The sequence below is a fragment of the Ascoidea rubescens genome, assembly GCF_001661345.1.
Source record: "Ascoidea rubescens DSM 1968 unplaced genomic scaffold ASCRUscaffold_14, whole genome shotgun sequence".
Lineage (NCBI taxonomy): Eukaryota > Fungi > Ascomycota > Saccharomycetes > Ascoideales > Ascoideaceae > Ascoidea > Ascoidea rubescens.
This window is the reverse complement of record NW_017962926.1, coordinates 165,608-185,435: the sequence shown is the minus strand read 5'-3', so window position 1 is coordinate 185,435 and position 19,828 is coordinate 165,608. Positions and strand designations below refer to the sequence as shown.

General features: G+C 34.8%; 7 protein-coding genes across 7 annotated transcripts; 2 read left to right on the top strand and 5 right to left on the bottom strand.

Moving 5' to 3' along the window:
• Positions 1-223: 223 nt before the first annotated feature.
• ASCRUDRAFT_28675 (LSB5 family protein) lies at positions 224-1,297 on the bottom strand (the record flags this gene model as incomplete). Its single annotated transcript, XM_020190065.1, has 1 exon — positions 224-1,297. A coding segment is annotated over one exon (1,074 nt), but the record flags the coding sequence as incomplete, so codon positions are not given.
• A 696-nt stretch (positions 1,298-1,993) lies between these two features.
• On the bottom strand, positions 1,994-4,216 carry ASCRUDRAFT_115332 (uncharacterized protein). The gene has a single exon (XM_020188816.1). The coding sequence runs from the start codon at positions 4,007-4,009 to the stop codon at positions 2,159-2,161; it is 1,851 nt and encodes a 616-aa protein (XP_020045306.1). The 5' UTR covers positions 4,010-4,216; the 3' UTR covers positions 1,994-2,158.
• Positions 4,217-4,424: 208 nt separating this feature from the next.
• ASCRUDRAFT_38218 (glycosyltransferase family 2 protein) lies at positions 4,425-6,767 on the bottom strand (the record flags this gene model as incomplete). Its single annotated transcript, XM_020190836.1, has 2 exons — positions 4,425-4,868; positions 4,908-6,767. Coding segments are annotated over 2 exons (2,304 nt in total), but the record flags the coding sequence as incomplete, so codon positions are not given.
• Positions 6,768-9,085: 2,318 nt separating this feature from the next.
• On the bottom strand, positions 9,086-11,584 carry VPS27 (ESCRT-0 subunit protein VPS27; the record flags this gene model as incomplete). The annotated part of the gene is made up of 1 exon (XM_020192025.1): positions 9,086-11,584. The coding sequence occupies one exon, from the start codon at positions 11,582-11,584 to the stop codon at positions 9,086-9,088; it is 2,499 nt and encodes an 832-aa protein (XP_020045304.1).
• Positions 11,585-11,912: 328 nt separating this feature from the next.
• On the bottom strand, positions 11,913-14,443 carry ASCRUDRAFT_77413 (transient receptor potential ion channel family protein). The gene has a single exon (XM_020193856.1). It carries the CDS (start codon positions 14,289-14,291, stop codon positions 12,252-12,254), a length of 2,040 nt encoding a protein of 679 aa, XP_020045303.1. The 5' UTR covers positions 14,292-14,443; the 3' UTR covers positions 11,913-12,251.
• A 485-nt stretch (positions 14,444-14,928) lies between these two features.
• Positions 14,929-16,494, top strand: ASCRUDRAFT_38366 (auxin efflux carrier; the record flags this gene model as incomplete). The annotated part of the gene is made up of 2 exons (XM_020190850.1): positions 14,929-15,506; positions 15,783-16,494. The coding sequence occupies 2 exons, from the start codon at positions 14,929-14,931 to the stop codon at positions 16,492-16,494; spliced, it is 1,290 nt and encodes a 429-aa protein (XP_020045302.1).
• Positions 16,495-17,586: 1,092 nt separating this feature from the next.
• On the top strand, positions 17,587-19,801 carry ASCRUDRAFT_77411 (uncharacterized protein). The gene is made up of 2 exons (XM_020193855.1): positions 17,587-17,879; positions 18,056-19,801. The coding sequence occupies exons 1-2, from the start codon at positions 17,807-17,809 to the stop codon at positions 19,582-19,584; spliced, it is 1,602 nt and encodes a 533-aa protein (XP_020045301.1). The 5' UTR covers positions 17,587-17,806; the 3' UTR covers positions 19,585-19,801.
• The last annotated feature ends 27 nt before the right edge of the window (positions 19,802-19,828 follow it).

Below are 19,828 nucleotides of genomic sequence, written 5' to 3'. Positions count from 1 at the left end.
ATAAAAATAAAAATAAAAATAAATAGATAAATAAAATTACTAATTAATTATGAAGCTTATAAGAATCATCAAATGGATTTTCATTATCTGAATCACTTAATTGATCAAAATTTTCATCATCAGAACTATCAATTTTGTTTTTGGAAGCTGAAGGTGGTGGAGGTGGAGGTGGAGCTCTTTTCCCACTAACTGAAAACCTGTCGTTGCCATTATTGTCACCATTATAATCACTTTCGCTATCGGATTCAGTATCATTTGGGACAGATTTTGACTTGGCAATTGAGTTTTCATTGAAAGAACCAAAATCAGTATATTTTTGTAACGCATCTACCAACTCTTCGTTGCAACTGATCAAACTACCTAGTAGCTCTTCATCATTTTCAACAACTTGTAACCATCTTAAAATTTTTCTTCTGATTTGTCTACATTTTTCAAAATTTAATGTCGCTCTTTCATTATCTATGGATAATTCGCCTTTATTTCGATTAATTGAAGATAGAGAGTTTTTCAAAGAAGTTGAGGAAATTGACGCTTCAGATATCAAACTTTGAATTTTGGGTCTTTCTTTCTGAATGTTGATCTTGGGGATGTTGAATTGCTTTTGTAAATCAGCTAAAGTTTTAGGTTTAGGTGATGATTTAGAAGGAGGTGCTGACGAAGGTCTTGAGTAAGAAGTATCGGAATTTATGTTCGATGTTGTATTTGACGATGAGTTGGTACTGGAGTTTTGGAGAGCTTCATTAAAGGGAGTAGTGGCAGATAGATCAGCCTCATCATCCATAAACTTTGGAATCTGCTTCTTTGTAGATGAACTATCTTTTATTTTGATATTTTTGGGCAAATAATTGTAGATTGAAGATATACCCCTATAGCTAGGATCATTTTTGAACTCATTGTGCCAGCCATAACTCAAGAGATACAATTTCTTTTTAATTTTAGGATTCAAACTGTTGGTATTGGAGCTGGAGTTGGTATTTGAACTAGAGTTCATCATCTTGATCAACTGGTCTATAAGCTTCTGATCGTTGTACAAGGGAGTCAAGGGCGAGCCCCCATTGGAAACCAACAACTCCAACAAGATCAAGGCTCTCATCTTCTGGGTAGAGCTGCCATACTTGAGTTTTCTTCTGATGGCTCTGGCAGCCTCTACAGATCCGAAGGCAGACTGGATTTTGATTGAGGTCAAGAGCTCAGCCAACTGAATCTCAGGCTCAAACTTGGAATCAGAAGAATCGCAGAGCTGGTCGATGGTAACAGTGACAGAGGTATAAGGATGGTTATCAGAGAACAACCCCATTTTGTGGTATAAGCTGCGAAAGGAGAATGGAACAGAGAAAGAGGAAAGCAGCAAAAGAAGCAGCAAAAGAACCAGTGACCAGCGTGACAGACGAAGCAACGATAAAACCAAAGAACGAAGAGGTGTTGCTCGAACACAGGAAAGCAATTGTTTCAGCTTATCGAAGGTGGGCTGGAGGCTGTTTCTCTGAAGAAAGACGAAGAAGAGCAGAAAAGGAGCCTCAACCGTCTGAGCTTTTTTTGAGCGAGAAAGAAATGGTTATTATAATACTTAATATATTTGCTGTACTGATTATAGGCTGTATAAAGACATAAACTACCAGATGTAAATGAAATAGAAGGTTGCATGCGTAAAGATATGCCCATCAAGATATCCACCACACCAACCAATATGTGCTGGAGAACAGGCACTCTTGGGGCTAGAGTACAACTGTTCAGCATTCTTTTCTATAGTTTATCAAAAAGTTTTAGCAATAATATTTCACAAATTTACCTGAAAACTCCACAATCTCTTTTTAAAGAAACACAATAAAGACACCACAAATAATGGGAAAAAATAAATAAAAAACAAATAAAAAATAAATAAAAAATAAATAAAAGTTATAAAAGTAATAAGTTATAAAAGTAATAAGTTATAAAGATTTAAAGTAGAGAAATATGAAAATGAGAAGATAAATATAAAAATATAAGGATATAGAAATGTAAAGTAATTTGAGAGAAAAAGAACTAGACAAAAAATAAAATTAAAACCTTTTTGAATAATAAAAAGATGATATCAAGTGAAAGATAAAATATAACGAAAGGATACATAGTGCTTAGAACATAAATAGTATTGAAACTCAAAACAGATCAATCAGTAACATCAGAAATAAGCAGAGCTTGACATTGGATCAATATCATTACTCGTTGCACCAAAAGAACCGAATTTTCTATTGCTACTATTAGTATTACTAAAGTTGTTGACGCTGTTATTATTGTTGGATAAAAATGTTTTTTGAGTTGGTGTTGTTATTGTATTGTTCACCAAAGTTGAAGATAGTGTTAAATTACCACTACTATTGCTAAAATTATTATTACTCCAAATGCTATGATTATTCGAATTGAAGTTATGATTGGAGTTAACTGAGCTTGGCCTTTGCAAAATGTTTTCCAAAGAATTTGAGTTCCTCAAAGACTTATGATTATTGGTAAAACCACCCAAGTTATAATACTCAGTTGAAGGTTGCTGAAGGGTTGATGTGATATTCAAGGGAGTCATTGAGCTATATTGTTGTGATAATTGTTCTAAGGTAGGAATATTATTACTATCCTCATTAATGTTGGCCGAATTATGGTTGAAATTATTTGAATTACTTAATAAAGGGCCGGTATTATTTTGCTGCAAAAGATTAGAAGAAGCTGAAGAAGAGGAGGAATGAGGAGTTGATAAAGATATCAAAGAAGGAGAAGTGTTTTGGTTTGTCAATAAATTCATTGAAGAAACAGAAGGTGTAGGACTAGAAGTCTGAGAATTCGATTGGTAATTTGAATTTGAATTATTGATAATATTTGGCTGAGCAAAATAAGTTAGTGGAGAACGTTGTTGAGAATTATAATTTGAAGAATCATTAAAAGTGGGCATTGAAAAATTTATTGTCTTTGAATTGGAATTGGAATTGGAATTATAAATTGAATTAGAATTTGAATTGAAACTGTTAAAATTTGTGAAGTTACCAAAATTGTTAATATTGTTGTTATTACTACTACTATTACTACTGCTATTAACGTTATTGATGTTATTATAATTATTGTAATTAGAATTAGAATTAGAATTAGAATTAGAATTGTAAGTATTATTATAATTACTATTATTATTGTTACTGTTGTTATTATTGCTATTATTATTATTATTATTATTATTATTATTATTATTATTATTATAATTATAGTTTAGCATGTTATAACTTTTTTTGGTATTTAAAGTAAAGTTATTGCTTGTACTAGAATTGTTAGATGAAGAAAGATTAAAAAAAGGAGTGGATACAGCTCTTCTAGCTACTCTTTGAGGGTTGAATCTGTTATTATTATTGTGATTATTGTTAGTACTATTATTATTGTTGTTATTATTGTTATTACTGTGAGAATGAGAAGATGAAACCACTCTATTTCTGCTGTAATAATAGGAATTTGCATAAGATTTTGATTTATAATTGAGTAGAGCCTTATCAATAATCTGGTACTGATAATAAAAAGAGCTTTTATTTGAATTATTTGCATCTGCATCTGCATTCGCATTTGAATTTGTATTTGTATTAACAAGAGCCCCATTTGAATTAGTTAACAAATTAGCATTCAAAGTCAAATTTGAATTGGTATTTGAATTGAAATTCAGGCTGTAGTTTTTTAAAGACGAGGTTAAAGGAGAAACTAAGCTTGAATTTGAGACCAGATTCAAAACTGAGTTCGAGCTGGAAGTTGAATTTGATAGAGAATAGCCATTTGGGGTCAAAGTCTTGGGAGTCGAGTGGGAAGACATGTCAACTTTGTTAGAAAAGGAAGAAACGCCTGTGATTGGGTCATTTGCACTAGCAATGGAACCACCAATGTTGATATTGGAAGAAGAATTCGAAACAGAAGTAACATTGGAAGAGTTATTACTGGATAGCTGACTGGAATTTTGACTAAAGGAAGAAATCAAAGTTGAAGTTGATTGAGTGGCATAATAAGTCGTCATTTTAAAAGAAAGCAAAATGGTCGAGGGTCTTATTATGATACATCTGGTGCTATTCTGAAGATAAACGCTCAGAGTAAAAGCTGAAAGGCAAGCAAGTGAGGCTCTGCTTCTTGTTGATGGAGGCAGAGAAGAAGCTGAAGAAGAAGAAGAAGAAGAAGAAGAAGAAAATAGCTCAGGAGGTTTTCGTCGCTTTTTTTTTTCGCCTTCTCAGAAATTTCACACCACGTGAGAGAGTCGGAAACCGGTTGTCGGAACTATGCCGGGAGAATTACTCGATGTGGATTTCCGTTTGCCGAAACTGCAAAAATAATCCGGAATATAAAAAAATATAAATATAAATATAAAATATAAAATAAAAACAATTAAAAATTAGCAATTAAAATTAGCAATCAACAATAAAAACCCTACTACCCAGCTAATACCCTAGCTCCTTGTCATTGGATCGGTATCTCAACTCTCTTTTCACTGTCCAATACTCCCACTGCTTGAACATTCTGAAAACGAGATACAACATACTGCCTAAAAACCGAAATCCTGTCATAAATGCCACTAACCACAAAATAACCGTCAAAAATATTTCACTTCTTTTTCTTTCAATGTTTTCCAAATTGGCTCCACTGGTGAATCCATCTTGGGTCAAAACAACCACAACTATCACCACATTTGTGAAGGTCCATAGCACTAGTATGCCACTTCTCACCAACGCATAATAATCTTTTCTTTCTTCTTCTTTGTTCACTATTTTTTTCTTTTCCACTTTTTCATTTAAAATGTAGTGATTCTTCATATACTCCTTACGCACATCTTCTCTTGATGATGGCAACTCTAATGCCACAATATATTCTTCATCAACATTGTCCTTATTCTTTTTGATTTTTTCCTTTCCTAAAACTGACACTTTGCCTAAGTCAGTTTTATCTGCCTCTTCTCTTGTACCCCAACTGATATCATGCATATTAACAAATGCATATATATTCAAAATATTCATGTAAACTGGTGATATTACCATGTATTGGATAAAACAGGTAAACATATGCCATGGTTCAAAGTAAACAAAACTTGCAAAATAAAAAAGTGCTATTGTACATGACATTGAAACAACTAAATCTCTAAACCTCGAGTTTTCAAATACCAAGTTGTTAAAGTTCCTAGCCAACTCAAAGTCCTGGATTGATTTGACTGACAAATAAATCGATGCAAACATAGTATACACCATTAATATCCCATAGAATAAAAACATAACTGTATAAACCCTTCTAGTTCCATCGGGTCTATTTCCAAAACTTAAAATGACTGTCACTGCTAAGCAAGCCAAATAAAACCATAAAAATATTCCTCCTAGTATATCTGCTCCCGAGAAATAATCTTCAAGACTTGATGTTAAAATTCGAAAAATCAAAAAAAAACTTCCAATCGCGAACCATGAAATAATTAATGAAATCAATTGATATATCATTTCTATCTGGATAATGAGCTTTCTGGAAAAACTATGACTACTTGTCCAAATTTTATAAAAATGAGTAACTGCAAACACAGCTGCAAAGAATGATCCATTAAGCCATCTTCTCCTTTGTTTAGTTAAATCAGCAGCGCTTGCTGGTGTATCTGTTTCTGCTTTTGCTGATTTGACATATTTTGATACCCACCCAATTCTAGTATCGGTCGGACGACCATCTGGGTCTTCATAATAACATAATTTTTCATTTTTAAATACCAATTCAAAACAAAGTATCCTGTCTTCGGCCAAATACATGTTTTGATCAAAAAAACCAGCAGAAATATTATGTTTTTCCATCATTTCTTTTTTGAAATATGAATCCAATGGCCCTTTTTTCGTTACAGGATCATTTAGCAATGCTTTGTATCGATATGCTGAGAATGCACCTGGTAGAACAGAAATGTATCCAAATACACTTTCCATTGGTTTATCCAATATATTAGAAATCTTATACTCAAAATTTTGTGCTGCAATCAAGGGGTTTAATAGATTTTTCCATTTTCTACCCAATGCAACTTTGATTTCTCCGCATGCTCCACCAACATTATCGTTTAAATAAAATTCATTCCAAAGATGATAAATGGATGTTTCTGAAGGCTGTGTTCCTGCATCAAGCAAAACAATCACATTTGGTTGTAAAACCTTGCAAAATGCTTGAAAACACCATCTATGTGAATTAATTTTCTGTTGATTTTTCTCTTTTAAACAAAACATCAATTGAATAGGTATACCAAATCTAACAAAGGTGATATTATTTTCTTCTGTAGATCTAATACCTAGCATTGTAGTATGTTCATATAGATGAAGTTTAACATCCTTTTTGCCAACTTTATTTTTTGCTAAACCAGTTTGAAAAACACCTAGACTAGCCAACAATGCTTGACTCTTTGGATTAATTTTTGATCTACCATCTGAAATAATACAAACAACTATTTTCTTCCATGAATTTTCACCCCAAACCTCTGAATTTTTCAAATTGCTTAAATGGATAATATTTTGAAAAACACCCTTTAATGTCTTTGCCAACAAGTATTCTTCTTCATTGTACATTGTGATTGCAATTAATAGCTCTGTTTCTCTTTCTTTTGTGTATAAGTTCGGTCTTAATTGATAATTTTGATCTTCAAACTGGTCTGGTTCACATGTAACAGCTTGATATCTCATGGAACCAAATTCATGACTAGTTGGAGGTTTACCATTTTCACCAGTATACTTTTCTAATAAATCTTCAGAAATTGGGCAATCCAATACCAAATTTCCACCAGAAGTGGCTAATTTGATTTTTTTAGTTGAAGATCTTTTAAGTTGGGTGCCGCTTTGTTTCAATTCTTTTTCAATTTTGTCCTTTTCAACAGCAGTCGAAATACCTGTAGGAATGTTAAAAGCAGTTGTGGTTGTTGGATATCTATTTGGACTATGAGGAGGGGAATCTTTGACTTTTAAAAATGAATCATTAGGTATAGGATCATCGAAATTGACAGGATCATCATCGGCATCATTTATAACGTGAGGAGAATTAAAATCGATTTCATGTGTAGAAGCGAAAGGAGATTGATAAAAAGTTTGGGAAGGTTGAGGATGGGCAAGAACGGGAATTTGAGGTAAAGTACGACTAGATGGGTGGTTTAAATTTTGAATTGGAACTTGGTTTTGATTTAAAACTGGAATTTGGTTGGGATTTAGAATTGGAATTTGGTTTTGGTTCTGAAATTGAGATTGGAATTGATTTTGGGGTTGAGGTTGGAATTGATTTTGGGGTTGAGGTTGGAATTGATTTTGGGGTTGAGGTTGGAATTGAGGTTGGAATTGAGGTTGAGAAACCGGTTGAGGAACTGGTTGAGGGACTGGTTGAGGGGGAGGGTTCAGTGGAGAATAGAATTGAGAATTTTTTTGTTCATCGAATGACGATTCATAGGAGGACACAGACGAAGAATCATTTTGAACGACTTCTCTACGGTTGTCATAGTTGACTGAATGATTAACAGAAGATGCAAAAGAAAAACGATCATCTTGATTATTATCATAAGATTCATTATCTGAGGAGGAACCATTTGAATCAGAGGAGTTTTTGGTTATGTTGACATTAGGATTTGAAGGAAAAGGAGCAAATCCGTTATCAGCTAATTCTATTGCCTCTAGATCGGAGGATCTTTCTGTTGAAATTGATTCATCGGATCTTAGAACAGGATCTGTAGGAGTTTGAAGATCCAGAGAACTTGAAGTTGTTGCTAAATTTTGCTGGGATAATTTAGAAGGAATATCCTTTTTATTGATTGAAATATAAGAAGATTGGTTAGGTAAATTTTTATTTTTGACGGATTCTAAAGATGAAGTATTGTTAAACGGAACTGCTAGTTGAGAATGAACAGAAGAGTGTAAGGAATCAAGATCTTGAGAAGAAGCTGCTTTTTCAAGAGATGTAACAGAGGGTTTTGTTATTAATTTTGGGGGTTTGAAGGAAAACTCTGAAGAGCTGGAAGAAGGTAGATCTTCATTTTGAGAAAGAGGATTGATATAGTGAGCTGGGTTTTTATTTTCTGGCGTCTTGGGCAAGAAAGAAGGATTTTTGATTTCAGTCAATATACTGTCATCTTCACTTTCTTCATTGTCATTACTATTACTATTATTATTATTATTATTATTATTGTTATTATTCATTTTATCTGTTGTTTGTGCAGGAATATATTTGGGAAACTGATTATAATTTGAATTAAGAGATGAAGTTGAATAGTTTAAATTTGGAACAGAGCTTGTATTGGGATTCAAATGGTTTGAATCATTGTCTGAATTGTGATTGATATTGGGGAAATGGCCAGGAATATAACGAGTAGGAGACGAGTTTGCTGAATTTTTATCCATTATAAATAAATGGGTCTTGCTTTAAAAAAAAGGCGACCAGTTAGACTGCAAAGCACTTGAATGAAAGAATAGAAAGCTATTAGCAATTATTAAATAAGCTATGCTAGAGTAAAGTGATGTATTAATAATATATTCAAATGGAGGAAATATATTAGCCAGAATTCAAGGGAAAAAAAAGGAAAAAAAAAGAACAGACGATAAATTCAACTGATGAATGAACATATAAATAACTTTGTCTAATGCCAACAAGCAGATTAAACTTTTTGCCTGCCAGTCTGTATGTTTAGTTGGTACTGGATTAAACTAGATGAGAACTAATCCCCAGTAAGGAAAGACCTGGACTATCAGACAGAGAGGAATGGAAAACAGATGGATTGGGAGCAGCTTCTTGTCTCAAAAGGTCCCAATGGGTTTCAAAGAGTAACTGGCACTTGCCAGATTAGACCACACCAGGCACAGAGGTTCTGATCTGCCATATTGCACTGTAAAACCAGAAGGTTGTGTTGTTGTTGTTGAAGCAGTATTGATTATTTGGTGATCCGAACAGTCGAGCTCTAGACGAGCCCAATCCGGTCCGCCCACCACGGGTTTACCGGAGCAGAGAACGGATACGGTGCGGTTAAACAGACTTACAGCGGACAGATATCCGGGTTCCAGTTGTCTATTCAGCACCATATGTTGCATCTCATCCAGCACCGGAAGCACCAGCACCTTCACCTTCACAACTCGATCAATGGCGCCTCTTCCCTGGCACTGTACCTACCTCGCTGGTTTGACTGGTGCTGTTCCACAGGTGCAGTTGGAACTGCAGGGAAGATGGACAGATTCAAGGGCCCATTGGAAGCTGAGTAGTGCTGCAGGTTTTCTCTGTTGGCCTCGTGGCTCTGTGGAGCCTCGTTCTGCTTTTGTTGGTATTCCTGGTTGGAAGCAGTTCTACTGATGGCAGACACCCTTGAGTAATCAATGCCATCGCTGACGGGTGCCATGAATAGCTGACTTGCAGGCAGCAACACCTTATTTTTTATTTTGCTCTCTTCTTCTTCGGCTGGCGTAGGAAAGGCAAGATCTTGTAAATAACTAGATGCTGGTTTTGCAACAGTTTTCGGAAAATTATTAGTGATTGGACTCTCATATGCTGGGGCCGATGGTTCATTATGATATTCAAATCCAGTTGTATGATATTCTGGAGGTTCTGATGCATTCACAGGTATTCTTCCATTGGCGTTAGAATCATTAAATCCATTTTGATGAGATCCTGATCTATTATTCAATTGGGATGTTTCCTGAGACTGAACCGCTTCTTGCTCTGAAAAGTTATTTGTTTGATTTTGATTAACTTGTCTTTCTGGATTTTTTGTATACTGATCTTGATAACTTTCCAAGTACTGTTCTTGATAATTTGAACTATTATTTGTTTGTTGGCACTCTATTTGTGATAACGACAGTTGAGAATATTGGTTTTCTTGAAAATTAGGTTGCTGTTGCTGAAATTGTTGTTGCTGTTGCTGTTGCTGTTGCTGTTGCTGTTGCTGCAATTGTTGTTGCGCTTGTTTTTGTTGTTGGTTATTAAAAGAGTTTCTTCTATAAACTCCTGCTAATCTTCTTTCCAATAATGAATCATATAATCTCATTATTGTTCCAATTTTATTATGCATATCAACAAATTGTTCATATTTAGTCAAATCATCATTGAGATTCTTAGTTAATTTAGGTCTTACTTTAATTATGTTTGAATATAACGACTGTAATTCGTGATCTTCTAAAATGTTCTCTGGTCTTAACTGTTGGTTTTCAACCAATTTAGAAAACAAATGAATATTCTCTTCATCCTTAACGTTTACTCTTTCATTAGATATTTTTCGTATTTGATCAGTTCCTTCATTGCTAGAGGTGTTTATGTTTGCATTTGATATTGTATTATCATTTTCAATGGCACTATTTGATCTGTACGCATTTGCATCAAATCCAACATAACCATTACTACTATAAGTATTATAATTATTATGATTATTACTATTATTATAACCATCATTTTGGTAGTTATTTGATTGTAAATTTGAACCCAATTGTTGTTTTTGCAAATTTTCTTTTTTTTCTCTTCTAAGTTTCTCCTCTTCTGCATCGCGTAAACTAGCAGCAATTGCCTTTTTCATATCTTCATCTAAATCACTATCGTCATTCGTTTCAAAGACAACTGGTCGATCACCAGTATTGCTACTGACTTTATTTGACACTGAATTATATGGCGGTGAAGAATATCTAGTGGACTGGTTTTTATTTGACTCTTGCAAAGATAATTTAATTGCTCTCTTCAAATCATCAACCTCTTCATCGTCAATAGGGGCATCTTTACTGTTAGAATATCTTGACCGCAAATTTATATTTGAATTTGAGCTTGAATTGGGATTAATAATTGGATTCGAAATTGAAATCGGGGCTTTCTTTTTACTTTTTGATTTAGTCTTTGATTTAATTTGATCAAAACATGAATCGCAAACCCTAGCCGGTTCAGTTATACCGATTGAAGGCAAGGGCAAATTTTTGGATGAGTGAGATTGACAAAATACTCCTCCACAGCTTCTACAATGATGTTTTCTTGTAAATGTTGTAAAATTATTAAAACATATCATACAGGAATCTGAATCAACCCAGTCTGGAGGAACTCTTGAATCTAAAAATGTGTCATTTAAAACTTGGGATTGGGTTGATGAGGGAAATTTAAAATTTTCAAATTTCAATTGATTATAAACTTGTATGATGGAGTTATTTAAATTATTATTATTTTTGAATAAAATTTTCCAGTTTTGAATCATTTCCAAGATTTTGTCTTTAACAAACTTATTGATATTGTTATTATGAAGTAAGAATAACAATTTATTTAATAAAGAGCTTCTAATTATTGAGCTTGATTCATTGTCACTGGAGGTATTTGATTGATTTGAATTGAAAATCTCCAAGGAGAAATTGATGCCACAATTTTTAATCAACAAGTCGACTAAATTTAGTAAAGAAATTTGGTTATTGGGATTTTTATTTGCAACCAATTTTTGTTCAAAGCTTTTAAGGAAGTCCTTTGATTTGATTTTTTTTGCTTTGATTAAATCAACTAGTTCTAGAGCCTTGGGGAAATCGATATCGCCATTTGGAATGGATTCAGAGCAGGCTTCATTTAAATAAGAGGTGATATCCACACTGTTGGAGGAAAACCAGGTAGACATTATTGAGGTGGGTATATGGCTTTATGGCTTTATGTTTAAACAACAGGTAGTCAAAATGCAACTAGAAATGATAAGCAGTATAAACAACAATCGAATAATACTGTTAAACAAAACTTGGGCTGCAAAAAATCAAAGAAGCAAAGAAGCAAAGAAGAGATGAGAGATGAAGAAAGAAGTATAAAGATCAGGATGAGATTAGGGGAACCTTCAGAGGCAAATCGGTTTTCTGTCGCTGGCGGCGATCGGCGGTGCATGTGAGAGTATAGACACAGCTATCTGCATACAGGTGCCTGTGCCATGGCAATGGGCTACAGAGAAGGTTGTGCAGTCTTTGAAGATAATGTCTATTAGCGATTAAAATTTCATTTTGGTAATAGGAACCTTGGGAGAAAGTGAAAACAAAGTGTAACAAACAGAAAATGGAATCAGAGAAAGAAAGAATATAAAAAGAGTTTTAAAAAAATATTAAAAGCACCAAGAGTTGGATTAAAGAACCGATTAGAGTATAGTAGATAAAAAAATCAAAAAAGAAAAAAAATAGAAAAAAAGGAAAAAGAGAAGATGAAATAGAACTAGGTTTGGACGTATATGAAGATGTGAATGAGAATGAGAATGTATTCAAGATGCAGTCTAAGTGAGATGAGTGAGTTTCTAATTATAGTGAGTATTAGTATTTATTGTACATATCGTTATAAAGGTTGGGATTGTTGTTGCTATTAATATAGGCATCGATGTTGTTATCAATAGGGCTGTTGATGTTGCTGTTAGGATTGCTGTTGGTGTTGCTATTGTCACTGTTATAGTTGGAGCTGTTATTATAATTTTTAGATAGAGAATCATAGGATAATTGAGAAGCTCTCTTTAAATCTGTGTCCCAGTTAAGTTGATGATCTTTAGCGGTGGTACCCAAGGCTAATAACTCGGCGGGTTTGTCATTGTTGTCATCATCTTTAAGACTCATAATCGAGTTTGAAGTTAGGGAATTTCTCTTTTGGAAGGATCTTCTGTCATCTTTAGCGGGCTGGAATCTGGAATCGGGGTTTTTTGAGAAGATAGCCAAGGAAGAGTAGAAAATGACCCAAATCAATAAAATTAAAGAAAAAGCAGCATTTAAAATGAAAAAAACCCAGCCCATAATTGAACCAACAGCAGCAGGCTGGTGGAATAAGTTTGAGAAAAACAAAAAAAGGAAGGAATTTAAAGTTGTAACGGTCATTATCAAGATATTTAAAATGTTAGTTGGCTTATCTAGAAATGGTTTATAGTAGATTAAAGCAATAAAATAAATCAAGTCGTTAATGAAGACGACTAAAGTTTGGACTTTACCATATTTCTGGCACAAGGCGATGAAAATGCATTTGATGGTTATGTGAATCAAATGAACTGAGCTCCACCAATAGGTTTTAGCATTGTACATGGTGTAGAAAAAGCCATATTTGTTTAAAACGTTTTCATCACCATATAAATTTGAAGCTGGGTTTTTGTTGTTGATAATACCCATGCGACCAAAATATAGAGTTCTGTAGCAAGCATAGTAGAGGATTGCAATGGCAGTGAATAAAAACAAAGCAGCTAAAACAACAATTGCAGTTGAGTCTCTTTCAGTGAATTCCCAGAGAGAGAAGATGGTTAATTGAGCAAAACCAATGTAGATATATTTTGATAGGGAGCCCTTTAGAATGTTTGATCTTAGTTTTAGAATGAGTTTAGCCAAGATGGAAATAACAATCAAGACATAGGCACAGACAATGAAAAAGGTAAAACCAGTTACAACGATTGAAGAGGTTTCAATGCCCGCTAGATAGCCGACTCTCTTGATACCTCTAAAGATTAGAAGATGAGAATTGCCATAAAGAACGATAGTTTTTGATCTTTTTTTAATCAAGTTGTAGGCTCTTTGAACCAAAATGGAGATGGCTTCTGAGGAGAAGTAGGTTGTTGGAGAGCCACCTGTTGATTGAACATACCATCTAAAGATGTCTTGCATGAATTTGATATTAATTAGACCCATTGACCAAGATAAATTTTGGGACCAGGCGGAAGCAATTGGGGGGAGCTGGTCAACATGTAGCATTGTCACAATAACAACACTTTGAAAATAGGTGAAGAGAGATAAAGCGTTTGATGAGATGTGAGAAGCAGCATTTGAGTTGCCAAAACACGAGAGCAAAGCAGAGACTAGTAAGCCCAAACCTGCAATACCGGCAGTTACCCATTTTACAGCAACATGAGAAACGGATTTACCATTAGAGAAACTGGCTTGAATACAGGCTATCTGAGTGCCATTATTGTTGGTAACGGTTAGTCTTAGAAAGGCATCAATATCTGGAACAGTGTAAGCAATGTTTGGAATCTGGTTAGCCAAGTCGAGGTCGATGTAGTTTACTGAATCAATATCAACAGGGCCAGGATATAATGGACAAAACTGTTTCAAATCCAAAGAGCAGAGGTCTAGATCATTTCTGATGATCTCAAAGCCATATGCATAGACCTGAATTAAAGCCTGAACATAGCCATCTATTTCGGAGGAGAGATCTAGGTCGTAGTGCAAAGAGTTGTCATCTGGATTGAATACGACGTTGAATTTGGAAGCACTGAGCTGGGAACTATCCATACATGTCACTAGCGAGGAAGCAGTAAGAGATCTTTTGCATAACGCAGGTATTATTGAAGATAGGAAGAGCAGAAGGAAGAGAAAAAGTTTCATGGCGAAGGGAGGGACAGAGCAAGCGAGAGAAGGTAAAGGGTCCAGAAGATAGAGCGAAATGGAGTTTGTTGATGGTTGCTTTCTATTGTATATTTCTATGGAGAGTTTTGTATTATGTACTGTGTGTTGGTGAAGAGCGAGTGGGATTAGGCTGTAGGGTCTAGTCTATTATATTGTATTGTATTGCATTGTGGTGATGCACTGCAGCAGTATAAATAGCAGCGCTATATATAGGCGCGAGCAGAACGCAAAGCGCGCCGAGGACCGGTGCCCAGCGCGTTTCGCCATTTCCAGCAATAGACGACTGATGGCGGCTGCGTCCGCAAGAGCAATTGCCGGAACTCCTTGGATGATGTATAAGCCCTGTGTGTGCGGGAGCTGCCACGCTGCGACGCTCGCCATGGTTGTCCAACCCCTCCAAAAACACAATTCTCAGCACACGTGTTGGCCTGGCTTTGGGCTCGCAAGGTGCTCCACTCAAAAATGGTGGAAGAGGTGCTTTTGGGTCGTGAAAAGAACAGCAACAAAATGCCAGAGCTCGCCTATTTAAACACTCCCTTTGTCTCTACTTGGGCGTTGCCACCATGGCTCCTTTCTCTTCTTTGCTTATTTTTTGCTTTTCCACCATCCTTTCAAAATGTTTGAAGAACTTTCCTACATCCAAATCGCCTTTTTAACTTTCCAGGCTATCTTTGAAGTCGTCCTCGTTTGTTTGGCTGGGTTCATTGCTGCAAAGGTCAATTTGTTGAATCCCACTGCCCAGTTAAATATATCGCAGCTAAATATTGATTTGTTCACTCCATGTTTGATCTTTGCAAAACTCGCCCCTCAACTATCCTTCAAGACTCTCGCCGAGTTGGCAATAATTCCAGCTTTCTATGCTATCTCAACTGCTATATCCGTTGCTTCTTCCAAATTGGTCTCTTATTGTTATGCCTTCAATGCTCCTGAAACAAATTACGTTATTGCAATGTCTGTCTTTGGGAACTCCAACTCCTTGCCTGTTTCCTTGACACTCGCTCTAGCTTACACTTTGCCTGACTTGAAATGGGATTCATTCATCAAAGACGACAATGCTGACAAAATTGCTGGTAGAGGTCTACTTTACTTGGTTATTTTTCAACAGTTGGGCCAGGTTTTAAGGTGGTCTTGGGGTTATAATATTCTATTAAAAAAAAGAGACCACAATGAGATTTACCGAGATCTAAACTGCATGTCTCACGAAAATCTAGTCAAACAAATGGTTAATGACAACAGAAGAAGATATTCGATTTCTTCCAAATCAACCACTTTCTCTTTTGTTCATCCATCTTTATCAAGAGCCCAGTCTCGCCATCAATACTTTGTCAACACGCCGGTAACTGAAAACACCTCTCTTATAAATGAAAGAAATGACAATCCATTTGATTCCCCCGATTACAATCCATATGCCGTAAATCCCAATTACACAAATACTTTTAATAATAATATTGATTCCGTCTTAAACAATAGCATTTATTCAGATAACCCTAATAATAATAATAATAATAATAATAATAATAATAATAATAATAATAATAATGAAATGGACTCTCCAAACTACAATGACAACAGTGTCATTCTTTATTCTAATGACAACACAAATCCTTCAGTGATCCGAAAAATCGGCTACTTTTTCCAAAATTTATTTTACTCCTTTCTAGAATTTATGAACCCTCCATTATATGCAATGCTTTTTGCTGTCATTGTCGCGCTTTTCAAACCTATTCAAGACGAATTTTACCAAAATGACGGTTTCGTTCAAAACACCATATCCCTTGCCATCACACAACTAGGAGAAGTCTCCATCCCTCTATTGCTAGTTGTCTTGGGTGCTAATTTATGTCCATCCAACGAAGTTCAACCTGCATCCCCTCATCACAATAAACTAATCGTTGCTTCTCTACTCTCTAGAATGATCATCCCACCATTATTATTACTACCCTTCATTGCAATGTGTGTAAAATATTTGCCAGTATCCATCCTTGACGATCCAATCTTTCTAATAGTTGCCAATTTATTAACAATAGCTCCCCCGGCTATTCAACTATCTCAAATTTGTCAAATCAACCAAATATACGAGAAAGAAATGGCAGGTGTGTTGTTTTGGGGCTACGTTGTATTAACTTTACCTACCACCATCTTTGTTGTTGTAGCAAGTATCGAGATTCTCCAATGGGTTTAAAATCTTAAATTGCATATTCATCCAATCATTTTTATTGTTTTACAATCTTTGCGATAATCCATGTTATCAGAATCACCACCATATTTATTATCATTCGGTTAATCATCTTTTTTTCCCTCGTTACAGCAATATTATTATCTTCTTTTGCAGATACTAAGACATCCGGTTATCTATAAATAACCAATGAGTATCTTTTATAGCTCGGCCACATCCAATTAATACAACACTAATACAACTCTAGTAAAATATTCATAAAATACCCATAAAATACCCATAAACTCCCATAAACTCCCATAAATTCCCATAAAATACAAAAGGAAAAGCCAGAGAAACTCGCTTGAAATAAAGTAAAGACTAAAAGTAAGACTAGCTATCCAGTGGCACCTTAATTCCAATTCATGCTCAAAACCAGTATGGTGAACAGTTTCACTCCCACGCTTGGACCACGGTTAAAATGCCACTCTGGGGCCTTTTGGCCCACCGAAGTCAGCTTTTCCTCATCGATCGGCAAGGTTTCGGTCCCACGGCACGACGCCGCTTACTGCAGACAATTGGTTCTGAGTTGTACGAGCAGTCCGGCCACTCGAAGAATTTTATCTCCGCAATTGCTTAATTTGGCAAATTCTTTTTGTGCTTTGCCATCGAACCGCGCGGTGCACTGCGGTTTTCCAGGAATCAAAGCACCAGCAAGGCATCTTATGCAAGTTTATGCTGTTATGTGCAGTGCTCTATTGGCTGTTCTGACTTGCTTGTGCTGGAACAGGCAATATTGCACGAAAACACGAAGAATCTTTTTCTCACGCTCTCCTTGGGTTCGGATGCGGCATTTTGCCGAAGCTGAACCTATTTTGCCGCCGGTCACTGCAGAGCGCTTCCGGCACACGCAAACCTTATTTCGGCGTCTTTAATATAAGGTTATGCTTTTCCAATCTTCCAAGTTTACACTTTTGTGTTTCTACTATGTGTTGAGGTACTGATGTATAAATGTATCTCTGCATTTTTGTATTAATCTACCACTTCCTTTCTTTCTTCTCTTTTTTCGCTCCATCTCCAAATACTACTCAATTTTGCTTTCTGCTCGTATCCCAATGGGAACTTTTGAGCACATTCAGTTAAACAAACGAATCAAATCATTGAGGTTTGCCCAAATTTATCTTCCTGATTAATTATATCACTTATCTGATTATAAATCCCTTTGTATAAATATCCTCATACCTCTCTCTTTTTATTCTCACTCTTTTCCTATATCCTGTATCATTTTGTTTTTTTTCCTGCTGCAATATATATTATCATCTTTAAATTACTCGACACAATGGATACCCAGAATTTGATCACTTTTGATGAAGATTATCTCAATCTTGCTTCAAATTTTACCAGACCTATTGGTGAGTAGTGTTACGCTTATTTTTTTTATATTTATTTTTCTGTTTCTTTCTTTGTTTAAATATGATTTTACCAATAGTGTCTTGAAGTCTCATTCTAACAATCCAACTAACCATTTTCAATTTACCTCTATTTTGGAGGTTGTTTCTATTGATCTTTCTTTTTTCTATTTTTGAAGATTTTTATGAGGACTTTTATTATATCAGAAACAACATGAACCTTTATAACAATACTGTTTGCACTGCAAATTTTTCAAACAAAATTCGCTATCCTTTATTAGTCAAAGTTTTAAGACAGTGTTTCTTGGACAATTCTGCCTTAGTTTTAACTGTTGTTAAATCACTTAAAATCAACGAAAATCAGCCAAGTTTTGCTCCTTTAAAATTAATTAGATTGAAAGATGTTGTTGATATCAAATTCTCCTCCATAAATCATATCAATGATCAACTATTAGCCGAAGTTGACAAAACCTTTTTTGACTTTAATAACCGCACTCCCTTATTCAAATTGTATCTCCTAAACAATTTCCATCATTTGATTTGTGCTGGTAACCATATCATCTTTGATGGTGGCTCTCATCTTTTATTATTCAGGGAAATCTTGACGAATTTAATAAAATTTGATGCCGATTCTCTGAATTCTACCAATTCGCAAAAAAATTCCGATTCCAATCCAAACACAAAATCCAGTTCCGATCCCAGTTCCGATTCCGACTTCGACTTCAATTCTTATAAAGATGAAATCCTCTTTGATTTATCAAATGACCATATTTTTCTCAAAAATATGCCCCTAGGTCTTGACACTGCAATTGAAGATTGCAACTCTCCCATTTTCTTTGCTGTAAAGGATCTATTCAAATACTTTGCACCAAAAAATCTAAGAGATTATAAAATCTTTGGTGGTCCAGTTCCTAATTCTTGGACTGGTTATACCCTCGCCCAACCGGTTCCAAAAAATCAAATCATCTTTAAACTAAAACGCCTAGATCCTAAAGTTGTTGAAACTATTAAAATCAATTGCAGAAAGAATAGCGTCACCATCACTCCCTTCATAGAAATCGCCTTTTATTTGATTTTAAACAAACACCTTCAATCAAATATCAAAAGTGGTATCGTCAAAAAAGACGATATCGGCTATCATTATGACTCCTTTAGAACTTTCTTAGCAATGGATGCCAGAAGATTTTATATGAACAAAAATTTAGTCCAAAATCCGGATAACGCTTGGGGTTGTTATGCCTTGCAAGTTGATTACTTGGTTCAAACTGATCAATTTATTAAAAATGATAACAAATTTAATTGGGATTATGTTAAACAATCAAATGACAAAGTAAGAGAAATTTGCAAAGGAAGAGATCCAGTAAATCATATGGCTATAATGAAATTCACAAAAAGAGAAAATGTCTTCAAAACCGGTTTAGGAAGACCGAGAGAGAGCACTCTTCAGATATCAAATGTTGGTTTGGTGGACTTTGATAAATACATTACAAGCACTGCTCTTAAAAATGACAACAACTGGAGAATAGATGATATGGCAGGCAGCCAAAGTCTTGGTTCAACTAGATGCAATCTTAAACTAAGTATCATTACAACTAAAGACAGTGGAATGTGTTTGCAATTTTCTGCTATTAGAGATGATAAGATCTCTTATGAAAATATCATCGAAGAGTGTGTTGACTTTTTAAAATCTGAAAAGTACTGTGTCTAACAGAAATATGACACACAACTTTAAATAAATTATAGAATTCTTTTGAATATAGATAATATACAACAACTAATAGATGAGAAATAAATAATGAATACGCTAAACTTTAAAATCTCATCTTTTTCCCAACAAATTTATTTAAATATGCACTTCTTTATTAAGATGTCTTGAATGTAGAAAGTCATAATACAATATCAACACCAATATCAATATCAACGCCAGAACAAAAATATAATCAGGTATGTAG